The following is a 27,814-nucleotide window of genomic DNA, read 5'->3' as shown; positions in this document are numbered from 1 at the left end:
AGCTGCCCCTCATAAAAGAAGAAAATGAACTTTTATGTATTTGAAATCCAAATTTACAGCTGCCACCTCTAGAATGTCTCCTTTTTCATTACTGTGCAGCATCTTCAGTCGGGCAGTTTAAGCTCCACACATTTGACAGCATTAAGGGACACTAAAATGAAGATTTTGGGCCGTGCTTTTCAGCTTGCCAAATGCCTCTTGGCCATGTTGATTCAATATCCTGAGTAAATAACCCCAGCTGCAAAAAAAAAGCCCAAGGGGAGAACCTCTTATTTTGAAATGTCTCTGTAAGTCTTTTTGGGAACTGCAAGGTGCTTTTTGGTCAGGCCATCAGTTTTTCCTTCCAAGAAATCACAGTGAAAATGTCTGACTGCACAAAACTCTGTTAAATTAGCCAGGATCACCACACAACTCTGACTATGGCTACTAACACACACACAAGCCCCTCAGCTGTCTAATAATCATCATCAACACGTTAGGTCACTGACACATAACACAGTTTTCAAGACCAGTCCTGCCAACAAAGCTTCCTGCTAAGTGACAAAAGCTACACCAAACTCCAGATTATTGCCTACACGCTCAAGACTTTGATCAAAATAATATCATCAAGTCAAATAACTTCAAAGAGTGCAAGAGCTACTTGGGTGGGAATCCTTGTCTACTATAAGAGCAAAGTTTATTTTGACAAACACCCCTTAGAATTTGCTGGTAACTCTCCAATGGACTTGAGGGAAGCTGACGAATGCTGGGGAAAGAGGGCTGCAAAACGACTAGCTGGGGTGGGAGGTAGGATATAAACCATCTGCTAAGAAAATCATTATCTCAAGTGAGCAGCATTCCAAGGATAAGAGGTGAAAACAAAATCTTCTACTAAACATCTACAGCTTTCAGTACCATGGGGGGAAATCTCAGACTGAATCCTAGTAGGTGATCTGCAGAGGTCTGAAAGCAGCTTTCCTTTGGAGTAAAGATTACGGACAGGGAACGGCACCCTGCAGTAAGTGCTTTAGGGGCAGTGGTGTTGAGTTTTGAAAGCTCTTATGCCAATTTTGCTGAGTTAATCCATACCAAACTGTTACAAAACCCCATCACAACTGCTACACGTCCAGCCACGTTGGGGGAAGGCCAGAAGGGTGCTTTCATTTTACTTCTTGGAAGCATCATCTCACTCTGAAGGAATACTTTGATACCACAATATGAGAAATCAAAATCTGGGGTGAACTCATCTCATGTTCTTATGTACCTTGAAGGAGGAAATTAAAACTTGGGAGTGTAACTGACCCATGCCAGTCTACACAGGCAAACACTATGATGATTTCTCCAAATCAGACCTAAAGTCTGTGAAGGGTTTTTTTTTCCCCTCCCAGTGGCCAACAGCAGACACTTAAGGAAAGAAAAGGAGGATCCAAGCAAGTATAATATGACTTTTTCCCAGCCATACTCTTCAACTTCTGATAATCATTATTTATTTACTGAGCCAACAATATCTATCTTATTGTATCAGTCACCAGTGGAGTTTACTAGAATGTTATGGTAACATGTTCAGTTCTGTGAAATTTTCCACCTGCACTCACAGCAGCACAATGATAAATCAACACAAAACGAAGGCAGAAGACTGATCTACAGCACAAATGTTATGAAAACATGGAAAACTTACCAGTCTGATGTTAGGCAATGAAACAAACAGAATAATTCATATATCCCTGAAGAACTGTGTAAACAGAGCAAATAATTAATGAAATTTATTACTTATGGCTTGATTGGAGCCTGAAGCCAGACCCTGCAAATAAAGCTCCCCTCTATTAGGAAAATAGGAAAGGTAACTTTCTATGAACAGCTAAACAGGAAAAAAACCAACCCACCCCAACAACAAATTAAGAGGATTTCTTTCAACAAGTCAACATGTATAGATCAGAACTAGGAAACAACACAACCTGAGCAGGTCTGTACAGAATCACAGAATGATCTACATCAGAAGGGGCCTCTGGAGGTCTTTAGTCAGTTTGTCCAGTAATACTTTGAAACCCCAAGGATGAAGTTTCCACTGCCTTTCCAGTGTTCTACCACTGAGTATGAAAACACTTCTCTGTATTCATCTGTGATCTTCTTTAATGGGAGTTGAACACACTGCTCCTCACCTTTTTGCCATGCACCTTTGAGAAGAGCCTGGCTCTGTCTCCTCCAAACCCACCCATTAAACCAGACAAAGAATAGAACACAAGACACCCCCAGAGCCAGTCTGAACAAACCCAGCTCTCGCAAACACTCACCACATGATCTGTGCTCCTACCCTCTTATCTCGGCAGCCTTACAATAGACTCGATCCAGCCCAACCCTGCACACATTACTCCAGATGTGGTCCCACAGATGATGAACAGAGGGGACTAAATGCTTTCCTAGGCTTGCCGAAGGCTCTTCTTAATGAGATTCCTTAATTGCTGCAAGGCTGCACTGCTGACTCACGACCAACTTGTTCACATCCAGCACCTGAGTAAGGGGATTAACATGAAGAGTGTAACAAGTATGTTTACAGAGCATTTAGAAGATGTCTCTCTACTGCTAGAGCAGCAACAGATAACATGTTGCTATGTTGACTTATTTTCATCACCTCAAAATGCTTTTTCAAATGTCTGGGATCTCATAGTGCATGAAAAAGGTATGTGTGTGTAGGGGGGATTAAAACCAAGCAAATAAAGTCCCAACAAAACACCCCAAACCCAAGAGAAGTGGAGGTAGAAATTGTTGTTTTAAGAAGACGGTAAGAGAGAGCAACTCAAGTATAAGGACTTTATGAGCGACAACATAACAGCCACTACTCACTCTACACAAAGTTAAAAGGTGTGCCCATCACACAAGAGGAGCATCTTAAATAAGTTCTTCTCTAGTCAAAGAACAAAAAGGTAGATCTAGCCAGCCACCAGATCGACTTCAAGGGAACCCAGATGAGACCAAGTTGCAGTAATTCCAGACTGGCTACAACAAACTGCAACTGAATCGCAGTGCTACCAAAATGAGACATATCTTTCAAGAAAATCCATGGACAGAAAGACAGAGATGACTCCCACAGTATGGAACAACCCTTGGAACAAAGGCCAAATTCCATGACACACTCTCCACCAATTCCTTCCCTTACTCCAGATCAGATGCTTTTCCTGATACCATCTCATCCGCATCTGTTCCACTGTAGCTAGCTCATATAAAACTAGGAAGTTACCAGCCAGCTGCAAATGCTTTTTGATGAACTCTCAGAATAAAGGAAACAGCATCCTGCTACCAGCTGTCCTTTCACTCTTTCCTTGTACCTCCTCTCAAAGGTTAAATGACATCCAAACTAGACAGGGGCAACCCCAGATCTGACACCATGTAACTTAAGTGCCTGATTCCCCAAGTCTGTGATCCATTTTCTCTGGTGAGAAGATGACATTTTACCAGGAAGCTAAACGCAAGGAGGATCTGCCCATCTCTGGCTGTTCACAAGGGGTTTAACCCTCTGAGCAGGATACCGATGCATGATGAGACCAGCAGCTACCTCACAGCACCAAACAGAATTAAGACCAAATTATTCTAAGTTAGGTGGTACAGACACACATTTTTTGTGGTTTCCCCTCTAATCCTGCATCACACAAACCCTATGATCAGGATGCAGAAGTTCTGGTACCATTTCTCTTTTTCCCTATTGCTTTAAAGAGATGATGCTTGAAACAATGACTCTTTTTTTTCCCCCCTAAAAGATGGCACAGTAAGCAATATTTCTTATAAAATTGCAGCTGTCCAACAGTTTGAGTCTGTCCTTTTTAAAATGAAACAGCCAGAACAAATGGTGGTGGCAAAGCCCAACGTAAAGAGGTCATCGATTATTAAAATCTCCTTACTATAAATCGTGGATGTTGCTTGTCAGCTCGGTGTGTGTGACTGTGGAATGAATAAGTAGGTAAAATTCCACTAAGGCTATAGTTTGCTTGATCATTCTGCTGTGCAAAAATAGAAATAAAAGCTCTCCCCATCCTTTCACTCCTTAGTACCAAAACATTCATACGCACAGTAAGAAAAAAACTGCAGTGCTGCAATGGTTGCTGATCCAGTTCCTTTCTTTCCTGAGTCTGCCCTGATGCTACTTAGGAATTTGCCTACTCAAGAAATGCAATAAAACAGGGGGGAAAAAAAAAAAAAAGAAAGATGGCTTCATTCTGCTTCAGTGATCTATATCTAAGGAAAGCACATAAATTTCCCAATGAAATCCATAACTGAAAGACGAGGCCAAGCCCTACCTATACATCTTCAAAGTTAGAGAGACAAAGAGGTGCCAGCTCTGTGCCCTCTGAAAGCACAACATCTCCTCCACACTTACCCAAGCAATTCTCACAAGATTAACAGATGTAGAGATGATCTCGTTAGCCCATGCCTTCAAAGGTAAAGTTTAGGCTGGCTAGAAACCTGCCGAGAAGCCACATTTTAGGAGGTCACAAAGCTATCCGACGGTTCAGCGTGAGGAAGGGATGAGGACAAGTAAAAGCAACCTCCCTCTGCCGCCGAAGCGGAGGGGAGAAAGGGAAACTCATCTTTCAGACTGAGCGGTTCTCCTCTTTTTAAGCTGTTCCCACAACTGCCTGATGGGAAGGTACAAAATGGAATGTTGAGAAAACACTATGCAAATGTTTATAGCTCTGGATAACCCAAAATTTCCATCGGGGTTTGACTTCAGTTTTTCAGCGTAACACAGTCCTGCCCGTCTCTAACCCTTGCAGTGCTGTCTCCATTGAAACGCTTCCTCTTACCGGCAGCAACATATCATTTTATCAGGATGCCAGGAGATCATTTCCACACAATGCCAGCAGATGTAATTTTCTTAGATGCACACACAGTTCATCACTGAGATACTAGATGACAAGGTGATCGCAGGGTGACTCTGCAATGCAAGCTTTGCTGTTTGGTATTTGGAATTCTCGAATGATAAAAAAAAGGACTTATCAAATATAAATATCTTTAAGAAAAAAAGTAACAAAAGTGCTACATATGATCAAGGAAAACAATTCCATTAGTTTCTGCTACTTAAAGTAGGTCTGCTTTACAAATATTACCACATCCATTATTAGTATGGCTTCCAATTATTAATTAAATTGCTCGTAGCAGTATAGCTTTCTCACATCTTAACAAGGACAGAGTAAAGAGAACACAAAATTTTCACACCCCATTTCTCAGGTAAGAGATCCTCCTGCCTTTAAACAAACAAACAAAGGGTTTGTGTTTAGGAGAGTATTTCTGCTACCATGGTTATCTAGCGAAGGTCGGATGCAAAAGTTCTCTGATAACCTTTCAGGCTAGTGGGGACATAGGCGTTAGTTAAGCAGACGTGGAAAAATCCACTCTTACCCATGCAGTGACCTTACCAACCTCCCTGGAAAACACTGCTTTTGAAAGTGGCAAAGTGGAGAGGGGAGTAGGGCGGGGAGAGAAAAGGCAAGAGGAAGAATAAAAGGTGGAATTGTTAATGACAGATCAAGAGAGTCTAGACCTCTTCTGAGCAGGCACTGCTAGCCATGCCAAAAAATGAATAGTGGTTTTGAGAAGTGGACTGCTGTCCATTAGACATTCAGCTCATTTTTCATAGGATCCCAGGCTAGGCTCCAATCATGGTCCCAGAGGCAGAAGGCAGTACTTATCCACTAAGCCACGCAGCTTCTGAGAGCAGAGGATGTCTGTGTTGAATATGTGAACATCAACCGAAAATATGTGAATGTGTTTCCAATGGACATTCTCAGCACAGCACCCAGGAGTAGATGGAGTCACTGTATGACCAGTGAGGCACGGCTTATTGCAGCTGGAAATCATTTACTCCCACGCTGACGTGGGGTTTCTAGTGTTCTTTTTACTCTCTGTTGAAACTTCCAATCTGGTGTCCATCGACCCTGTGCCACTACCTCAGCTTGCATCCTTTCAGTCTCAGAGAAGGAAAAGCGTACAGACTAAAGGGTTTGGTTTGAACACAATCTCTAAGGGTATCCAAGATTTTAAGTGTAGCGTAAGACTTGTAATCGAGGGCTGTCTAAAATACCTGGAAGCACTTTGAATGCTAAGACAGAGCAGCGAGATTTTTCTAGCCACTGGGGGCTGGGAGAGGGAGGTTGATTGGTTGATTGATTATTTATTGGGAATTAATACTGAGAGAGTATACGCAAAGGCTGAGGGCACCATGCCATCTTCACAGAACAAGACCCTAACAGCTAACTGACGTACAAGAAACTGCAAAGTTATACTGTAAGAACACATATTAAGGACCGAGGAAAGTCTGCTAAGGTGCTACGTCTAAAACTAAGTTACTTCTTGCTTTGACCCTCCCCTTTCTTTGTATCAGTCGTCGTCTAGAGCCTCTGTCTTGATCTCGTTGGCTCCTTGCCGGGCCAATGCCAAGATGGTGTGGTTTACCGCTGCCATTTCCACGGCTAATGAAATGGGGTCTTGATGGTCACTATGGCTAGTGCTGTCATCCTGTGCATGTGGAAAGGAGAAGAGAGAAGCATCGTTACTCCACGGACAGAAAAACCGGCGGATCAAATCTGTGTGTAAAGTAATGGGCTAGGGGCGGCGAATTGCAGGGTTGCTACAGGGGGAGAATGTGAGAGCTCACAAAAGTTGATGTAGGACTCATTTCCCTCACTGTGCAGACAAAGGTAAGCAAGGCAAGGAGTGGCATACCCAATTTTTGAGAGAGAAATCTGAAGGGGGAGAGATCTTCTGAGGAAAATATTAAATGATAAGGATACAAGTGACACAGGAGGTCTGTCAGGAAACCAAACCAAGCTATGCACTGCACAACTTCATGCTAGGCTTACAGTTTGAACATACAGTTCCAGTCATCCCATCTAAAGAAAACACAACAGAACTAGAAAAGGTAGAGAGAATGGCAATCCACAGGAAGAGAGGCATGGAGTGGCTTCCATACCAGGTAAGGCTAAATTGTCTCGGGTTCTTCAGCTTGCAAAAGAAATGGCTGATGGCTGATGTGGTTAAGTGTTTATTTACAAATTACTAGTAGATAGAGAACAAATGTTCGTGGCTTCTCCTGATCTAATAAGCAAGGGCACTCACTGGAACGATGAGATAACATCTCCCAAAGCAGCAACGGGAAGCACTGCTTTAGTTGTCTTAGTTCAGTTGTTGGAATCACTCATTCTTAGAGCAACCAAAAGTAAAAGTGGCTTTAAATGGTGCGGTTAGAGAAGCTCAGGGAAAATTAGCTTACTAGGAAGTATGAAAAATGAAAGTGGATACACTGCCCGGCTCAGGAAGTCTCTCAAAATTACTGACTTCCAGAAGCTGGAAGCTACTATAAAAAAATCATTCTAGGATTGTCATACTCCTCAAAAATACTTTTTCCTTAAATACTACTATTGACCTCATTCAGAAACAGGATACAAACCTAGGCTAACTCTGAGGCAGCATCCTGTGAAGACACTGAACCCATGCAGGCATAAGGAAAATAAAGCTGAAAACCTCCTGGACTGTAAACCAGTGCAATGATTTGGGGGCTGCCTTCTACAGGTGTGTAATAACCAAACAGTAGAAGACCTAAAGGTCTGGCAATTCCAACCTAGATTTTGTAACAAATTGTGTCTGTTCCTCAGCCTGTGTCAGAAATAAGGTCTGGTTTTCAAGAAGGAGAACCAGCAATATCCAAATTGTAATTTTAGCTGTCAAACAAACTCTTCTGGAGCTTTGAGCAATGCCATGGTGTTCTCCTCTCTTTACAAGGGGGTACTAATAGTTACCACACCACAACCTCCCAATTGCTTGTAATTATTGCTATTGACAGAAAGGAAATGAAAAGCATTTATCATTCTTCCAACAGCCTTTAAGCGATGAACTCGTGAGATTAACAACATAAAATGAGTATGATGTGTTTTTAAATTGGCAGGTTGCTGAGGAGAGGGGGGAGAGAGAAAAGCCAGGATTTGGTAAAATCCTGAGGTCCTTTAAAGGAATACATTAATTCACAATGACTGTCAGGCAAATATTGTGATGTGCACAAGCTGAAGGCCTCTGTCACCTCTACAGAGTCCTGACTTCTGGAGTTTTCAACACTTCATTACGATTGGGATGAACTTTTTGTTTTGAAGTTTACTAGGGCATAAGTGCCTGTTGCTGTGGCAAACAGAATCTGTGAGTTTGACAGCTAAGGGATGTTAAACGGTCATCAGCAGAGCTTGCCATTTAATCCGCTTCGCTGCTAATGCCTAATTACACTTCACAGAGGAGCCCAGATAGATTACTGAGAAATGTAACTTTTAAGGGCTCTAAACAAAGACCTTGCAATTCTAGTCACCAATTTATTTCTCTTTTCGAAGTGCTATGGGTAACACACAGAAGAACATCATTTGGGAGTCTTGGTCACACTTTTTCTCAGTATTTGGGTGCTGCAAGTGACTGACAAGGAATTATCTGTGCTGGGCAGTGGTTTCAGAGCATTTTGTAACAGTCACACAGCAGCCTATCATCATGGAGACCTAGAGAGGTTGGTTCCACCAAATCTGCTGGTGATCACCTATAAAAAGGGCTATAATACCCACCAGAAGCAGAGTGGCTGGGAATGCCTCTGCCAGGTATTTGTCGTACTGGGCCACGGCCAAGTATGTTAGGGACTCATTCCAGGATTCTCACTTGCTATTCCACTCCACCATCAGCCTTTATAGAGGGAGACCTACCTACTCTTCCCAAATGAGACAATTAAAAGTGATCTGCCCACCCCAGCTGTTGGGTGTAGCACAGAACACAGCTCATATCAAAACCGGGACCAAACCAGCAAACTGGTGCCAAGCACACGCAGCACCGGGGTGGGGGAGAGGGGGTTTGGCAAACCCTGACACCTGAAGGAAAATTGGGAAGGGGATGCAATACCTGTCAGGAAGGTGTGTGAAGGAAGGGTCACCAACTTTAAGGTAGGTGAGGGCTCAGAGTGCGGGAAGGGGTATTCTTTTGCTAGAGAATTTAAAAAAGAAGTTGCTGTCAAGGGTTTAAAAACGACCAAGAAAAATAGAGAATAGGCAAGAGTTAAAATGCAAAAAAAAAGAGAAAAAAGAAGACAAGTAATATGTCAACAATCCAAATGGTGGCACGTTGTTGCACAACAAGATGGAACAGGTATGGGGCCAAGTAAACTTCATTTTCTCAAATCCTTTCCCCCCACCCTTCACCCTTTGTCTGTCAGTGTCTCAGGGATGGATCCTGAGATGCTCCTGAAAGGTACTGCACAAAGAGTGGGAGCTCAGTACCTTTTAGAGGAGGATGCTCAGTATCCTGCTGGGGAGGTTGACAAAAGGGAGGATGGAGAGTACAGAGCAGGTACTTACTGCTGTACTTGTCTGAGTGCCAGATAAGCAATTCACATTACAGCAGAGGCCATAATGGAGACATTTCTTACAGAGAGAAACAATAGGTGCAAGAGGAACACACATGCCTGGTTTTGCAATGAAGCATGCTGGTGCCTGATAGAGAGGAGCAACTGTTAAAGACCTGGACATCCACTCTGGAGGGTGGACAACTAGAACGGTGCCAGGGCTAAGGAGAGCACAAGTTATGCAGGGTGCACTGGGTGAGTGAACACTCTCCTAACATTTATCATACATTGCGTGTGGCATGAATGGTGTAACTTGCTTGTTTGGAGCTGATCCTCCTGTCTTCTTCTACCTTCTCTGCTTCTCTGCCTCCCTCTGAACATCTTCCCTCCTCCTCCCCATTGCGTACTTGCCAAGTGTCCTGTTGTATGACAACAAATTCACGTGGGTGAATACTGGTTGCTCAACACATTCAAACAGGGGAGATAGGCTCTTCCACTTTGTCCATTACAGTGACATCAAAGCAAAAGAGACATCTGATTTGGAAGAGTTTGAGGACCTCTTCCCAGGGGCCACACAACTCGGGCACAGTGCTTACCTGCTCCGAGTAGTCATTGCCATCAACGTCGTCACTGTTGGAATGGCCTCCCGGACTCTGTACATCTATTCCATGGCTCTCCAGGATTGCTGCTTCTTCGAAAAAACCAAATGGATCCCTAATTTATCTGATGCATTAACTAAAAGGAACTTGTTTTTTTTTCAAGAAGACAAAATAACTGGGAAGGCATTTAGTTCTTAGCCTCTTCCTCTTCTCAGGATACCACTGGCCTTCTCAGTGAGAAGGGCACATTGCTGCCTCAGGGGTTAACACAGGATCATAGAATCAACCAGGTTGGAAGAGACCTCCAAGATCATCCAGTCCAACCTATCCCCCAGCCCTAGCCAGTCAACCAGACCATGCCACTAAGTGCCTCGTCCTGTCTCCTGCTGGCTACAAAGATTCCCAGGTTATTTTTCCCATGCTTTCCCAATCCTTCCAATCCTTTTCTCTATCCAGTAGAGATACAGCTATGGACTCTACCGACTTCAGGCTGACTTAGAATCACAGAATCATTCAGGGTTGGAAGGGACCACAAGGAGCAGCCAGTTCCAACCCCTCTGCCATGGGCAGGGACACCCTACCCTAGAGCAGGCTGCACACAGCCTCAGCCAGCCTGGGTCTCAACCACCTCCCTGGGCAACCCATTCCAGCCTCTCACCACTCTCATGCTCAACAACTTATTTCTCATGTCCAGTTTGAACCTACCCATCTCCAGCTTCTCTCCATTCCCTGTAGCCCTGTCACTCCCTGAGAGCTTAAAAAGTCCCTCACCAGCTTTTTGTAGGCCCCCTTCAGAAACTGAAAGGCCACAAGAAGGTCACCTGGGAGCCTTCTGCAGACTAAACAGCCCCAAATCTTTCAGTCTGTGCTCACAGCAGAGCTGCTGCAGCCCTCTGAGCATCCTCCTGGCCCTGCTCTGGACACACTCCAGCATCTCCACATCCTTCTTGTAATGGGGGCTCCAGAACTGGATGCAGCACTCCAGGTGGGGTTTCACCAGAGTGGAGTAAAGGGAGAAGATCACCTCCCTCACTCTGCTGGCCACACTTCTGCTGCTGCAGCCCAGGCTCTGCTTGGCTTTCTGGGCTACAAGTGCACACTGCTGGCTCCTGCTGAGCTTCTTGTCCAGCAGCACCCCCAGGTCCCTCTCCTCAGGACTGCTCTCCAGCCACTCACTGCCCAGCTTGTATTTGTGCTTGGGCACTGACTTGACTTTATTCTTCCTGTTCATTAACTGAGAGGTTTCATTTTTAGAATAAATTAGCTCAGGTGAAACTTGAGGAGAATATTAAAAGCTGTAAAAGATGCTTTACACAAATACAGCAAAAAGAAGCAGCCTACCAAGGGGCCTTTGACATTTGCAAACATACTGCTTAACCAGCAGGTATGGCTCTTCCTCTCTGTATGTATTGCAGGTGTCATTCTGCACAGTATCTACAAGTGCATGACATTTTGCATGCATCACAGAAGTTTGCTACATCCTGGTTACTAATGTGAGTTTATTCTCATTAGAACACCTCATGCTTACTCATATTACAAGGTCTACATCTTACATGTTCAGAGCCATTTCTAAGTGCCTTAGGATCAGCCACTCACAGAAAGACCCTGCTGGGCTAACGCTGAAGTGACTTTTGTTTTATCCTGAACATCAAGAAAAAGTATTGCTTTGTTCCAGTCACTTGTCACTGTGCAACCCCTTGGAAAGCTGTAAAGTTACAACTAGTCTAACTGCAATAAGCAGCTGACCTGCAGAACCTCTCTGGTCCTAGTAAAACTACTTGTCTGGACCCTTAGATCCCTGTGAGGTGTCAGGGATGGCAGTAAGAAAGATACCCTCAGGTTTTAGCTGAAAAAGCAAGCACATTTCAGTGGAGCACAGACACAGAGAAACTTGTAACCAGATGAAAGCTCTTCACAACAACCACCTTTCATCTAAATAGCATGCTAAGATCCTCAGTGTGCAAGCATCTCACCCTCCCCCTCACTTCCAGTGCAGGTATTTTGAGGTTTTATTGGAGGTTTTATCTTAGATACCCAAAAGAGTCAGAGCATAGGGAAAAAATAAACTCTCCTTGTGCCAACAGAGTTCTCACTTTGTTTTTTAAAGCAGATCTTCCAGTAGAAATTCCTAACTGCATCATTTGTCCTGCACTAATGATAGAATTCCGTAACTGAAACTCCTCACAGAATCACAGAATCAAGCAGGTTGGAAGAGATCTCCAAGATCATCCAGGCCAACCTAGCACCCAGCCCTGGCCAGTCAACCAGACCATGGCACTAAGTGCCCCAGCCAGGCTTTGCTTCAACACCTCCAAGGACAGCAACTCCACCACCTCCCTGGGCAGCCCATTCCAATGCCAATCACTCTCTCTGACAACAACTTCCTCCTAACATCCAGCCTAGACCTCCCCTGACACAACTTGACACTCTGTCCCCTTCTTTTGCTGCTTGCCTGGCAGAAAAGACCAACCCCACCTGGCTACAACCTCTCTTCAGGTAGTTGTAGACAGCAATGAGGTCAGCCCTGAGCCTCCTCTTCTGCAGGCTGCACACCCCCAGCTCCCTCAGCCTCTCCTCACAGGGCTGTGCTCCAGGCCCCTCACCAGCTTCATTGCCCTTCTCTGGACACCTTCCAGCACCTCAACATCTCTCTTCAATGGAGGAGCCCAGAACTGGACACAGCATTCAAGGTGTGGCCTGACCAGTGCTGAGTACAGGGGAAGAAGAACCTCCCTCGTCCTGCTGGCCACACTGTTCCTGATCCAGGCCAGGATGCCATTGGCTCTGCTGCCCACCTGAGCACACTGCTGACTCATATTCAGCTACTATCTACCAGTACCTCCAGGTCCCTTTCTTCTTGGCTGCTCTCAGCCACTCTGTCCCCAGCCTGTAGTGCTGCCTGGGATTGTTGTGGCCACAGTGCAGAACCCTGCCCTTGGCCTTGTTAGACCTCATCCCATTGGCCTCCTATCCATATTTCAGAAAAGCTCTGGAACAGCAAGACCCTACTTCAAAACACTGCTCCACATTTTGATGCAGAATGTCAGAAGCTCAAGTATTTTCATTAAAAACCACCTTACATAATTTCCAGCTCTCCTGACCAAGGGTGGCTACTAAAGCTCGACAGCAGGCTCTCTGATACATTACCGATATTGGCTCTCCTCTTGATTTCCTTTCTTCTGTTGGCAAACCAATTGTACACTTTCAGGGAGGTAACTCGCTCCAAATCCGATAACTTCTTTCCTGTGAAAGTAGCAGAGAGGGAAAAAACCCAAGCAGCAGTTACTCACTGGGTTCCAGAGTGTGCTAGTTTCAGCCTAGCTGGCATAGTTTAGTGAGAATTAGGCTATAGGCTGTGAAAAGGAAACAATGGTGATGGTTGCTGCACTCATAGGCTTGCTGAGATGGATAAAAACAAGAACACAAACAGAGATAACACAGTTTGGTCTCTGGCTTTTGGGGCTGCACTTCTCTCTCTCTAACTTGCTGTCTCTGTAACTAATCCTTCTGCTTCCTAACTCCCCTGGCTGACTCTGCAAACTTACCTTGAACGTTAGGCATAGTCTGGGTTAAGGTACAGGGGTGGGAAGAAGGTGGAAGGGTGGTTGGGAGCCCCTCCTGGGGACTCTGGTTTCTGGCAGGGCCGTTGTGTTTCTGTATTACCTTTTAACTTGTCTACAGAATCACAGAATCAAGCAGGTTGGAAGAGATCTCCAAGATCAGCCACTCCAACCTATCCCCCAGCCCTATCCAGTCAACCAGACCATGGCACCAAGTGCCTCATCCAGGCTTTGCTTGAACACCTCCATAGCTGTATACATTGTAACCACCTGCTTGTATATTGTACTAAGCTGTAAATCCAGCTTCATTTTCTTTAATTTCCAGCTGCTGAGTCTAGTCTGGGTGATTTTCTTAAGTGTGGTGGGGCACATAACACCCAAACCCTAACATCATTATTTGGAGAGTCAGCCAGAAAAGGCAAAAGACCCTTACACATGTGATAAACCCCTGAAACATGGCCCACTGTAAAGTGATTCTAACAGAAAACAACATGAATTTCATGTGAATCAAAGCACTGTGCCCAGATGCTCTGGTAATAAATGCCAAATATCCCTCTAAAAACAAAGTAGCTTTTCTTCTTCTTTTCTCAAATCTGGAATTTCTTTGCAGCTTCAATCAACTAAATCCAGAGCCACAGGAGTATGGAAGGCTGCTTTTCTGGTTCAGGCACAAAACTGAGATTCAAAAAAAGTCACTTCACAGCCCTGCCACAAGCTGCATACCCTTGGGCTAGATCTCTTGCACTGAGCTGCAAGGATATAGTTCAATGACGTGTTTTCTTCAGCAGCAAAATGAATGAAGGGATTTTGTGTCAGCCCCTACAATCTGCTTTCCTTCCTCTCTGCCACCAGCTGCTACCATGCTCCTGCAGCACTAATCACACCCTCCCAACTGTGCCAGGACACTTATGCTCTTTTGGGAGAAGGAGGGGATGTTGGAAACGAGATCACTGGAGTTGTACACTTAATTCAGCAAATAAAACCCTAGCAACCACCAGCCAGCTAAATAAGACAAGCCCTCCTCCTCATCACCAGCATGTAAGAGGGAAGACTGCAGGGATTCAGCATGACAGGGATGCCATGGAAAACTCTTCAGCTAGCCTTGACCCCATTCAGTGTAGCTCCATCCTTAGTCCTCTGCAGGCTACATGGAGATGAGACTGCCCTGCTTCAGACTGTTTCTCCAAGTTTATTTATTCAGCATACAAAACATTAATGTAATTGCAGCAATCTGCAAACTTGAGCAAGTAAGGAGAGCTAAGTGAAGGGAAGAAAAACCTGGAAATAGACAGCCACAATGCTTTGCATCTGCGTCACTCAGAGGATTTTACCAATGAAGTGTTCAAGGAGTTCGTTCCAAGCTGCTAAAGCAACCAGCAGCACAGGCAGGAATAAAATCCTAACCTACTAGTCAAAAGCACTACATCTGTTAGTAGCAGCCATAAAATGGTTTGTGTTGGATTTAGCAGATGCTGGATCTAATTGCAGGTGCCTCTGGAAAGGACTCCACGATCAGCTCCTCACCTGGCTTTTGTATAACTGCATTACAGGCGTTGGCAATCTCTTCTCTCTTTGCCTCGTCTGGATATTGATTTTCATTGAAGTAACTGCAAGGGAGAAGGAAGAAAGAAAAAAAGTTGGGTTTATTTTTCAGAAATCAGAGCATGAAAGCTCCAAAGAAGCTTCACTAAAAGATGTTAACTGCTCATTTATGCATCACTCTTACAGAGCTGCCACAGTAATTTGATATGAACCTGTATGTGCATAAAAGGTAATACAAATTTGCATTCACATAGAGCAGATAAAACTTCCTAAAGGCTGACTCTCAGCCTTTGCAGAGCTGACTCTCAGCCCTTGCAGAGTCACCTCAGCACCTGGAATATTGTACTAGATGATGCAACAAAGCAGGCAATGCCATGAACATCAGAGTTAAGACTGTCAAGTGCAGCATCATGTCAGAAGACATTATAGGCCATGCCTTTGCCTTCTTTTATTATCATTTGCTCATTTTTCTCCCTGACATACTCCCTGCTTAGGTAGAATCCTACAAATGAAGGAGCTGTTCAATATTTATCTTGATCCCTGGGTTAATATATACACACATATATACATGCTTGTGTATATATTACACATGAACATGCACACACCAACACTGCATACTTTGGTCAGGTGGTTTGAAGATTGTCTAGGCAAAATTACAGAGCAATACATAAGGTTTCCAAAGTCAAGTTACTACAAGGACACTGAGGTGAAGGTGCTGCAGCATGTCCAGAGAGGGGCAACAAAGCTGGTGAAGGGTGTAGTGTACAGGTCTTATAAAGAGAAGATGAAAGAACTGGGATTGTTTAGATTGAAGAAGCCTCAGAAGAGACCTTTTGGCCATCTACAACTCCCTGAAAGGAAGATGGAGCAAGGTGGGTATTGAACTCTTCTCCCAAGTAGCAAACAATCTCAAGTTGCAGCAGGGGAGGGTTTCAGGTTGGGTATAAAGAACAATTAGGAGACTGGAAGGCATGCCTCAGGAGGAGAGGCTGAGGGACCTGGGACTTTTTAGTCTGGAGAAGACTGAGAGGGGATTTAATAAATGTTTATAAACATCTGAGGGCTGGGGGTCAGGAGTGGGGGGGGACAGGTTCTGCTCACTTGCTCCTTGTGATAGGACAAGGAGCAATGGGTGTAAGATGCAGCACGGGAGGTTCCACCTCAGCAGAAGGGGGAACTTCTTGACTGTAAGGGTCACAGAGCACTGGCACAGGCTGCCCAGAGAGGTTGTGGAGTCTCCTTCCCTGGAGACTTCCAAGGCCTGTCTGGATGTGTTCCTCTGTGATCTGTGCTAGATTGTGTGGTCTTGCTCTGGCAGGGGGATTGGACTCAATGATCTCCTTGGGTCCCTTCCAACCCCTAACATCCTCTGATCCTGCAAACAATTGCTTTACTGAAAGGGTTGTCAAACCCTGGGAACAGGCTGCTCAGAGCAGTGGTTGAATCATCATCCCTGGAGGTTTCTAAAAGATGGTGCTGAGGGACAAGGTTTAGCAGGAGATTTGCTAGTGTTAGGTTCACGACTGGACTTGATGATCTTAAAGGCCTTTTCCAGCCTAAACCATTCTACAGTTCTGTGATTAGTGGTTTGGTTGTTTTGCAGCTCACAACTGGAACAAGGTAAACCCTCTCCAAAACAACACATTGAGTACAGCACAGTTAACAATATATTTTTCCTGAACAAGTGTGAATTTATTTTACTTTATATGCAGTCAACATCCCATAGGAGTCAAAACACTTCTCTCTTATTTCATTTAAGTGCTTTACAAATTTTAATGAACTGATTTACATTCTACAAAGCTTATCAGATATGCATTAAACCCAACAAGAAGTCCTGTTAACTTCAATGAACTCTGATAAGCACACCATAAGCAGGGACTACTACACTTGTCTTCTTGCAGATTATCCTTAATATATAATCCTAGGAATTCACAGAGTAGCTCTGATCAGCAGCGGTTTCAGCTGTTGGATAGCTGCTCTGCATTTGAAAATAAGAGATTTCCTTTAACTGTAGATGATTTGGTGGCAGGTGATACAGGCACATTTAGGCAGTTATTGTTTTCCATGGTCCTATTCCTCCTTCAGTGGAGCAAGAACCAGTAGGGACCCTTCACTTGGCACCTAGCTAAACACTCTCCTTTTGGCAAGCCACTGACTGCTGCACACTTTTGCTGTCTCCAACAAAAAGCTCACATTTTTCAAGAGTAACAGAACTTTATAATTCCCTGAGCTAACAGGAAATCTACCTGTGATAGAGCTAGCTTTTGGAACTGGACACCGAGTGAGACACTTCTGGCAAACAGCAAAGTTTTCTTTCATAGAATCATAAAATCAACCAGGTTGGAAGAGACCTCCAAGATCATCCAGGCCAACCTAGCACCCAGCCCTATCCAATCAACCAGACCATGGCAATAAGTGCCTCAGTCAGGCTTGGCTTCAACACCTCCAGGCACAGAGACTCCACCACCTCCCTGGGCAGCCCATTCCAATGCCAATCACTCTCTCTGACAACAGCTTCCTCCTAACATCCAGCCTAGACCTCCCCTGCCACATCTTGACACTCTGTCCCCTTCTTCTGTTGCTGCTTCCCTGGCAGAAGAGACCAACCCCACCTGGCTACAGCCTCCCTGCAGGCAGCTGCAGGCAGCAATGAGCTCTGCCCTGAGTCTCCTCTTCTGCAGGCTGCACACCCCCAGCTCCCTCAGCCTCTCCTCACAGGGCTGTGCTCCAGGCCCCTCCCCAGCTTCCTTGCCCTTCTCTGGACACCTCCTAGCACCTCAACATCTCTCTTGAATTGAGGAGCCCAGAAGTGCACACAAGACTCAAGGTGTGGCCTGACCAGTGCTGAGTCCAGGGGCAGAATAACCTCCATTGTGAATTTGTGTCTGATTATTTTGTGATTCAGACAAAAAGCATGCTGCTGACAGAGCAGTTCTTACCTTAACACATCTTACAACTAGGTAAGATGTAAACACCTGTATATGATTGGATCAAAATATGTTTTTCATAATTCTGGAACTTTTTCTTTAAATTCTAACAGAAATTTCTTTTAATGTAAATGTGTGAAAGTTCTTAAGAGAAGTTGTGATTCTCACTTGCAAGTCTGAAATTGATTTCATCCTGAAATGCTGCCGTATGGAAAAAACACCAAACATTCTGGTAATAAAAGATGGCTGTTGGGAAGGGTAGTGCTGTACAGCTGCTTGATCCTGACACACTGGAACATAAGCCATGGGTTTGGAATGTGTAAGTGGAAAAGTACTGAGTTAAGTAAAACAGAGGATCAAAATGACCTTAGAGGATGTTGCAACAGATGAAACAATGTAAAGCAGGAACTTGTGGGTTTTGTTAATCCTTGCTTATCTAGTTGCTAAGGTATGAAGTCTGTCTTGATGACCAATTAGGATTTGACCTGATCTTTAGCTTGTATGTTAAGAGTATATAACCAAGTGCTGAGAATAGAATCATAGAATCAACCAGGTTGGAAGAGACCTCCAAGATCATCCAGTCCAACCTAGCACCCAGCCCTATCCAATCAACCAGACCATGGCACTAAGTGCCTCAGCCAGGCTTGGCTTCAACACCTCCAGGCACAGAGACTCCACCACCTCCCTGGGCAGCCCATTCCAATGCCAATCACTCTCTCTGACAACAACTTCCTCCTGACATCCAGCCCATACTTCCCCCGGCACAACTTGAGACTGTGTCCCCTTCTTCTGTTGCTGCTTGCCTGGCACAAGAGCCCAACCCCACCTGGCTACAGCCTCCCTTCAGGCAGCTTTTGACAGCAATGAGGTCACCTCTGAGCCTTCTCTTCTCCAGGCTACACAACCCCAGCTCCCTCAGCATCTCCTCATAGGGTTTGTGTTCCAGGCCTTTCACCAGCTTTGTCACCCTTCTCTGGACACCTTCCAGCACCTCAACATCTCTCTTCAATGGAGGAGCCCAGAACTGGACACAGCACTCAAGCTGTGGCCTGACCAGTGCTGAGCACAGGGGAAGAAGAACCTCCCTTGTCCTGCTGGCCACACTGCTCCTGATGCAGGCCAGGATGCCATTGGCTCTCTTGGCCACCTGGGCACACTGCTGGCTCATCTTCAGCCTACTATCTACCAGTAGCCCCAGGTCCGTTTCTTTCTGGTTGCTCTCAGCCACTCTGGCCCCAGCCTGTAGTGCTGCTTGGGGTTGTTGTGGCCATAGTGTAGAACCCTGCACTTGGCCTTGTACAGTCTCATCCCATTGGCCTCTACCCACCCATCCAGCCTGGCCAGGTCCCTCTGCAGGGCTCTCCTACTCTCCAACAGATTCACATCTGCTCCTAGCTTGGTGTCATCTGCAAACTTACTGATGCTGGACTCAATCCCCTCGTCCAGATCATCAATAAAGATATTGAACAGGACTGGCCCCAATAAACAGAACTTAGCTTGCATCAAGCTGCTCCCCGTCTCACATCATGGCAGATGGCAATAACATATTTTCATGGATACCACAAAAAGAAGCCCCAACAGGAGTTGGAAGGGCACTATTGAAAGAATTAAACTCAATTTAAGTAGGTGATACAGTAATTTTAGAACCTGCTCCTCCTTACACCTACTGAGTTATTCCTTAGCCACATTAAGGATGTGCCTGCTCCTTCCTCCACATATTCTCTTCCACCATGGCATTGTGCTTTTAATATCTGACAGAGTGGGAGCTGCTTTTATCATTTGACAGAGTGGAAGCTGCTTGTATCAGAGAAGAGATCATACTCAGGAACTTTGGATCTTAAACAAAAAGTCCCATAACCAAAACCATACACCAAACATAAGAGGTGATTTTAATCCTTGGTCTCCAAATTCTCTGCATACATCTCCTACCTACTCATTCACCCCACTGGCCAATGTTGTCTAGAGAAGTGGTAGTTGCCCCATCCCTGGAAACACTCCAAATCGAGTTGGATGAGGCTCTGAGCAACCTCATCTAGCTGAAGACATCCCTGTTTGCTGCAGGGGGTTTGAACTTAAACCATTATATGATTCTAAACCTCATTCCCATCACTTATTTGAGGGTATTAAAGGGATTTGTGGGTGACCATGAGACAAAGCAACATTTAAAACCCTCCTACATTTCTGTAAAGTTGGTGACAATATCTGAGTTTTCCACACAGGGAAGCCATGGAAAGAAATGCAAGACTTCATCATTGACTCTTGGTTTGCTCACGTAGAAGCTGTGAACACACAGTGAAAATTCTAACACAATTCTTCTTGTAAGCAGGAAATTAATTAATTAATCTACCTCCAGTGTTGTTACTTAGCAGCCAGGTATACCCTGATCTCATAGCTGTCTACAATTACCTGAAAGGAGGCTGCAGCCAGGTGGGGTTGGGCTCTTCTGCCAGGCAAACAGCAATAGAGCAAGGGGACACAGTCTCAAGTTGTGCAAGGGAGGTCTAGGCTGGATGTTAGGAGGAAGTTGCTGGCAGAGAGAGTGATTGGCATTGGAATGGGCTGCCCAGGGAGGTGGTGGAGTCGTCATCCTTGGAGGTATCACAGTATCACCAAGGTTGGAAGAGACCTCACAGATCATCAAGTCCAACCCTTTACCACAGTGCCCAAGGCCAGACCATGGCACCAAGTGCCACATCCAACCTTGCCTTGAACTGCCCCAGGGACGGCGACTCCACCACCTCCCCAGGCAGCCCATTCCAGTGTCCAATGACTCTCTCAGGGAAGAACTTTCTCCTCACCTCCAGCCTAAATCTCCCCTGGCACAGCCTGAGGCTGTGTCCTCTTGTTCTGGTGCTGGCCACCTGAGAGAAGAGAGCAACCTCCTCCTGGCCACAACCACCCCTCAGGTAGTTGTAGACAGCAATAAGGTCACCCCTGAGCCTCCTCTTCTCCAGGCTAACCAATCCCAGCTCCCTCAGCCTCTCCTCGTAGGGCTTGTGCTCGAGGCCTCTCACCAGCCTCGTCGAAGGTGTTGAAGCAAAGCCTGGCTGAGGCACTTAGTGCCATGGTCTAGTTGATTGGACAGGGCTGGGTGACAGGCTGGATTGGATGAGCTTGGAGGTCTCTTCCAACCTGGCTGATTCTATGATTCTATGGCTAAAGGCCAGGGAAAGTACCTAGGATGGCTGAGTTTCTTGTCACAGCTACAAATGACAACCTGTTCACAATCTGAAAAGTTCCTGAAAACCATACACAAAAAATATGAAGCAATATGAGAAAGGGAGCAAGAAAAGAGAAGGGCAGGCACAAGTAAGTCCTGCAAAGGCAGACTGCTTTCTAGACAAAGGGCAGCTGTCAGCTGAATACCTTCAATGAAGAAACCACATGATCTCTTTTGTAGAAAATGACAGTGGAGGTTTAAAATGAAAAGTGGCCAAATAATTTACATGAGATGAGAACCCATATGATGGTAAAGAATGGAGATATCCTTGAAGCAGTTTCATTTCAATAACACTGATGCCTAGAAAAATTGCAGATTCAGAGAAACCCTCTTCCTTTCAGGGATAATGTGCTTAGGACAATGACAGAGAGGGAATCCATCTCAGCTCCAGGCTTTGTAATGGAAGCAAACACATTCCCCCTGCCTCTTTACCAAGGTGCCCCTATCTGAATTCCTGCAATAGCTGCCAATCTTTTCTTTGCCTGGCTGTATGGTTTCTGTTATCCAGGCTGAGATATCAGATGCATTAAGCAACGCCTCAGAAGCATTCCTGATAATCCATGGTGGAACTTCTGCTGCTTTGTATCAGCTTCACAGCTGCCAGGGAAAGTGTTTTAAATGACCCAAGCTATGGAGCAGTGGAAGGACAGCCAAGCTTACTGCTTCTTCATGGGGATGGATGTCAGACATTAAAACCCAGAGCTGCTCAAAAGACCTCAGGTTGGGGAAAGACTCAGCTTACAGCATGACATAACAGTTAAAGCTTTAAAGTTGAAAGGCTCAAATGTGTTGCAGGGTAACAACTCACTGTGGGTGAGCTGTTAGAGCAGAATTACACACACTCAAGGTGAGGTAATTCAGGTAGGTGCACATCAGGGCAATCTCACTGGAAGAAGGATAATTTACCTTGCAATTAATGGGAGGTAAGAACACACAGATGGGTATTTATTGAAGAACAGGTGACATGCTGCTATTCCATTCCCTCACTCCACATTGTCTTCACATCTCTGGATTCCCACTTCCATCAACGTGGAAAGCACCAGCAAGTGAAATACCCCAGCACTCTCTCTGTGTCTCTAAGTCCTCCTCATGATCATCTTCCCCAAGACTCAGGCTGCAATCCAGCTTAACACAATTTAAGCACAGACTGCAAGGAACAGTTCTATCCTCTCCCTCACTTCCTCTTTGCAGGAGGGTTTATGCCTGACTGCTTCTGTGGTCCAGCTTTCCACACGAGCCAAGAGCAGCAGTTGTGCAGCCAAGGGAGGCGGGCAGGAGATGGCTGAAACATGCAGCTGGGACCAGCTTCTTCAATGGCAGCTCACACACATCCTCTTCAACTGATACTGAAAGCCAAGCCTGAGTGATGGGCTCAGTGGCTAGCCCAGAGAACTGCCCATTTTCTCTAGCTCCCATCTGACCCCTGTTGATGAAGACAAGATCTTGCTTGCCACCAGGGACTGAGCTCTCTGCCAAACCTTGTGGTGTCTCAAAATACATGAGAGTGCAAGCTGCTCTTTTGTCTTTGATAAGACTGCCTGTAATTTCAGCTCCCTATCTGGTTTCCCTTCCAACTGTACCTCTGCTTTTCCACGGACCAGTTACATAAAACACTGGAATATAGTTACCTACTTAATCTCTCATTAGTGTATTTATCAACGTAGTACCACACAGCAGCAAGAGGTCATTGTTTCAGTCCATGTGGCTTGTAGCAGAGCAATAATTCAGGCTGTCAAATCAATGGAAATCTTTCTGAAGTTAGGCTGTCATCTGTGCTGAGATCTTATCTCTCCGCCGTCACATGAGACAGACTGTCAGAGGAGCAACATCCAAAGCATAATCTCACTGCAAAGTGTAATGACTGGTTTATTTCCCAGTAAATACTGGCCAGGAATATCACTAATGGCATTTTCAGCGAGGTCAACAGATGACACCATCCATTTCTACCTACTGATATTTCTACAGGTTCTACAATAACAGCGCCCGTGTCAACTAAGGAGTTCTCCCCACGCTACACAGACAAGTCATGTCTACTTTGGTTGGACACCAAAATTAAAGCTCAAAGATAATCTCTCCACAAATCAACTCCGGTGGAGCAGAGAATTAGAATCATAGAATCAGTCAGGGTTGGAAGGGACCACAAGGAGCAGCCAGTTCCAACCTCCCTTTGCCATGCCCAGGGACACCCTACCCTAGAGCAGGCTGCACATAGCCTCAGCCAGCCTGGCCTGAAACACCTCCAGCCATGGGGCCTCAGCCACCTCCCTGGGCAACCCATTCCAGACTCTCACCACTCTCATGCTCAACAACTTCCTCCTCACCTCCAGCTTTGATCCATTCCCCCCCCAGTCCTGCTACTCCCTAAGAGCCTCAGAAGTCCCTCCCCAGCTTTTTTATAGCCCCCTTCAGCTGCTGGAAGGCCACAAGAAGGTCATCTGGGAGCCTCCTCTCCTCCAGACTGCACAGCCCCAACTCTTTCAGTCTGTGCTCACAGCAGAGCTGCTGCAGCCCTCTCAGCATCCTCCTGGCCCTGCTCTGGACATGCTCCTGCATCTCCACACCCTTCTTGTCCCAAGGGCTCCAGAGCTGGATGCAGTACTCCAGGTGGGATCTCAGCAGAGTGGAGGAGAAGGAGAGAATCACCTCCCTGGCCCTGCTGGCCACACTTCTGCTGCTGCAGCCCAGGCTCTGCTTGGCTTTTTGGGCTGCAAGTGCACACTGTTGGCTCATGTTGAGCTTCTTGTCCAGCAGCACCCCCAAGGTGCTGCTCTCCAGCCAGTCACTTACACCAAAGACGTCATCTTCTCTCCCCCCCAGGACTACAAAATGTAACCAGCAGCTTGGTTGCTGCAGGAAACATCTGGTGAGTCACCTCTGCACATGAGATCGGACAAGGATGAGAGTTGCAGCTCTTTGAACTTGAATTGAAGCACTCCTGCAGCATCAGCTCAACTGGACTTGCCATCCAGGCAAAAGACAGAGCTGAAGTAAAATCCCAAACTCAGAGAGAACACTGATGAACAGGACTGGTGCAGTGTTCTTCCAATTCCCCTACACTGCTATCACTTAGATAATGGTTTTCATAGGTCTGTGGAGTTAGAGGACTGAAGAAACTGCTGTAGGACTCCATATTAACCTCTTCTACAGCACTGACCAGGTTTCTCAGCAATTTTGGCATTAAGCCCAGAACTTCTGCTCAACTTACAGAGATACCCAGTCCCAAGATAAAAATGTGGCATTTCCTTCAATGCAGACTCTACCATAACTTTAAATAAGCTTTGGATGCAAACTGTAAAAATCCTCATTCTTTAAAGCTTTGTATTTCATTCCCAGCTCAAGCTTTCAACTCCAGGGTACTGCCCTATTCTGCCTAGGCAGAGAACAATTTTCAGGTCTCTCCTTGTAAGATACATTGCAACCAGCAAGAGAACAAGAGGACACAGTCTCAAGATGTGCCAGGGAAAGTATAGGCTGGATATTAGGAGGAAGTTGTTGTCAGAGAGAGTGATTGGCATTGGAATGGGCTGCCCAGGGAGGTGGTGGAGTCGCTGTCCTTGGAGGTGTTCAAGCAAAGCCTGGATGAGGCACTTAGTGCCATGGTCTAGTTGACTGGCTAGGGCTGGGGGATAGGTTGGCCTGGATGATCTTGGAGGTCTCTTCCAACCTGGTTGATTCTCTGATTCTATGATTGCACTCCTGTACTTCTTTTCAAGGCAAGTACAAATCTGGAGGAGAGATCTCCCCAGGACCAGATCACTTTTGAGCCCCAGACATAAATAAATGGAGATTATTTCACAGGTCGGTACGTGTTTGTGCATATAAACTGCGCTGTCGTTTCAGATCCCATTAAAACTCCCTCAATACAATAGAGCTGACTCTGTTCTGGTTTTACAAATCAGTGCCCAAACTCTGAGACAGTCATTTTACTGATGTTTCTTAGCAGGAATCTCGTCTGCAATGTAGATTAAAGCACCAAAAATGCACCTAGCATCAGAGTGCATAAACTGTATGACCTTCAAAGCTACTACAACAACATCCATGTTCTAATAGTTTAACAAATCATTTTCTCAGGAGTTTTGACAGTGGTCTCAAGCATCACCACAATCCCATCAAGCTATTAATATTGTCCTGAAATTTATTTAAGCTCAGGATTAATTGACAATAGCTCTGAAAGCCTCATACTTGCAAAAGATAATCTATGCCTCCTAATCTACAGCACCCTACTGTCGAGATAATTAACAATTACAAAAAGAATAGTTAAGACATCAGAGGTGGAGATTTACTCTTCCTTGTAATTGGATTTGGTGATAAGAGTAGTTTTGAAATTACACAACAGCTCTCTTCCTGAGTAGGAAGATCTGGAGTTTTCAGCAATTTGAAACACAGGTACTATCTGCTTAAGGACCTTGAGACACCCACGGCAGACGATGGCTAAAATTTTATGACTATCCTTAAACTTAATGGTATTGCAGCCTCCCCAGACAAATAAAGTTAGCTAAATTGTTGACAAAACAAAAAGAAAGACAAGGAGGGGGAAGGGAAATGTCTGAAGCCAGCAAGTAACTAACAGATGATAAAATGAGAATTGTTCTGTAATATTTCAACTATCAATTGGTGTTGAGCATGCAGCACCTTCAAAGCTCTTCCTAACAAGGTGCCTAAGCATGAATAACAGCAGGGCTTGTTCTCCTTTGTTTACTCACAGTATTTAAATAGGCACTTACACACTAGAGGGATATTTATGTGCATTAAATCCTCTGGACTTCAGTGATTGCTTAACAACACCTTTATGAAGACATCTGTGGAACAAACACCTCATCTACGTGTTTAAACTTTCTACACAGTAAGAGTAATTTAAGTGACACCCTCTGGAAGATGTACTTCTCACAAGGCAAGCAAAGCTAAGGAAGCAGCAGTTCACTGATGAAACATCTCCAAGTAGTGGTAAGACCTGACAGAAATCAGTAAGAAATCCATAGTAAGAACCCACCCACTTGTAAGGGCTGTTTTGCTGCTTGGTGAGCACCTCTCCAGTGACACTGTGCTTATTAAAGAAACTACTGGCAAGACAGCAGAAGATTCCAAGTTCTTACATGTAAGAACCCATCCACTTGTAAGGGCTATTTTGTTGCTTGGTGACCACCACATAGAATCATAGAATCAACCAGGTTGGAAGAGACCTCCAAGATCATCCAATCCAACCTAGCACCCAGCCCTATCCAGTCAACCAGACCATGGCACTAAGTGCCTCATCCAGTCTTTTCTTGAAGCCCTCCAGGGACGGTGCCTCCACCACCTCCCTGGGCAGCCCATTCCAATGCCAATCAATCTCTCTGCCAACAACTTCCTCCTAACATCCAGCCTAGACCTCCCCTGGCATAACTTAACACTCTGTCCCCTTGTTCTATTGCTGGTTGCCTGGGAGAAGAGGCCACCCCCCACCTGGCTACAATGTCCCTTCAGGTAGTTGGAGACAGTAATAAGATCACCCCTGAGCCTCCTCTTCTCTAGGCTAAACACCCCCAGCTCCCTCAGCCTCTCCTCATAGAATTTGTGCTCCAGGCCCCTCACCAGCTTTGTTGCCCTTCTCTGGACATGTTCCAGCACCTCAACATCTTTCTTGAATTGAGGAGCCCAGAACTGGACACAGTACTCAAGGTGTGGCCTGAGCAGTGCTGAGTCTAGGGGCAGAATAACCTCCCTTGTCCTACTGGCCACACTGTTCCTGATGCAGGCCAGGATGCCATTGGCTCTCTTGACCACCTGGGCACACTGCTGGCTCATCTTCAGCCTACTATCTATCAGTACCCCCAGGTCCCTTTCCTCCTGGCTGTTCTCAGCCACTCAGTCCCCAGCCTATAGCGCTGCTTGGGGTTGTTGTGGCCAAAGTGCAGAACCCAGCACCTCTCCAGTAACACTGTGGCTATTAGAGATGTTGAAGTGCTGGAAGGTGTCCAGAGTAGGGCGGCAAAGCCGGTGAAAGGCCTGGAACACAAACCCTATGAGGAGAGGCTGAGGGACCTGGGGGTGTGCAGCCTGCAGCAGAGGAGGCTCAGGGCAGAGCTCATTGCTTTCTACAACTGCCTGAAGGGAGGCTGTAGCCAGGTGGGGTTGGTCTCTTCTCCCAGACAACCAGCAACAGAACAAGGGGACACAGTCTCAAGCTGTGCCGGGGAAAGTATAGGCTGGATGTTAGGAGGAAGTTGTTCTCAGAGTGATTGGCATTGGAATTGGCTGCCCAGAGAGGTGGTGGAGTCACTGTCCCTGGAAGTGTTCAAGAAAAGCCTGCATGAGGCACTTAGTGCCATGGTGTGGTTGACTGGATAGGGCTGGGTGCTAGGTTGGACTGGATGATCTTGAAGGTCTCTTCCAACCTGGTTGATTCATTGATTCTATGATACCTGCAAGACAGCAGAAGATTCCAAGGTCACAGAATCATAGAATCAACCAACCAGGTTGGAAGAGACCTCCAAGATCATCCAGTCCAACCTATCACCCAGCCCTAACCAATGAACTAGACCATGGCACTAAGTGCCTCATCCAGGCTTTTCTTGAAGACCCCCAGGGACGGTGCCTCCACCACCTCCCTGGGCAGCCCATTCCAATGCCAATCACTCTCTCTGTGAAGAACTTCT

The 27,814-nt window shown here is 45.6% G+C and overlaps 1 protein-coding gene across 15 annotated transcripts in view; it reads right to left on the bottom strand.

The window, feature by feature from the left end:
* Nucleotides 1-4,560: 4,560 nt before the first annotated feature.
* The window catches only part of HMBOX1 (homeobox containing 1), a 153,095-nt gene continuing 129,841 nt past the window's right edge, over nucleotides 4,561-27,814 (bottom strand). For 5 of the 15 annotated variants that reach the window (XM_064146660.1, XM_064146668.1, XM_064146666.1 and 2 more), the window contains exons 7-11: nucleotides 15,015-15,097; nucleotides 13,078-13,173; nucleotides 9,928-10,022; nucleotides 9,619-9,750; nucleotides 4,561-6,486 (exon numbers count right to left, since the gene is read on the bottom strand). In XM_064146660.1, the coding sequence (XP_064002730.1) occupies nucleotides 6,349-6,486; nucleotides 9,619-9,750; nucleotides 9,928-10,022; nucleotides 13,078-13,173; nucleotides 15,015-15,097 (544 nt within the window). In that variant the 3' untranslated portion in view covers nucleotides 4,561-6,348. Of the gene's footprint in view, nucleotides 6,487-8,892; nucleotides 8,974-9,618; nucleotides 9,751-9,927; nucleotides 10,023-13,077; nucleotides 13,174-15,014; nucleotides 15,098-27,814 lie in introns of all 15 variants that reach the window. The other 10 variants (XM_064146673.1, XM_064146674.1, XM_064146675.1 and 7 more) reach the window with 10 other exon arrangements.

The sequence above is a fragment of the Pogoniulus pusillus genome, chromosome 7, assembly GCF_015220805.1.
Source record: "Pogoniulus pusillus isolate bPogPus1 chromosome 7, bPogPus1.pri, whole genome shotgun sequence".
Lineage (NCBI taxonomy): Eukaryota > Metazoa > Chordata > Aves > Piciformes > Lybiidae > Pogoniulus > Pogoniulus pusillus.
Note: the sequence above shows the minus strand (reverse complement) of the source record. Positions and strands in the feature narration are given on the sequence as shown.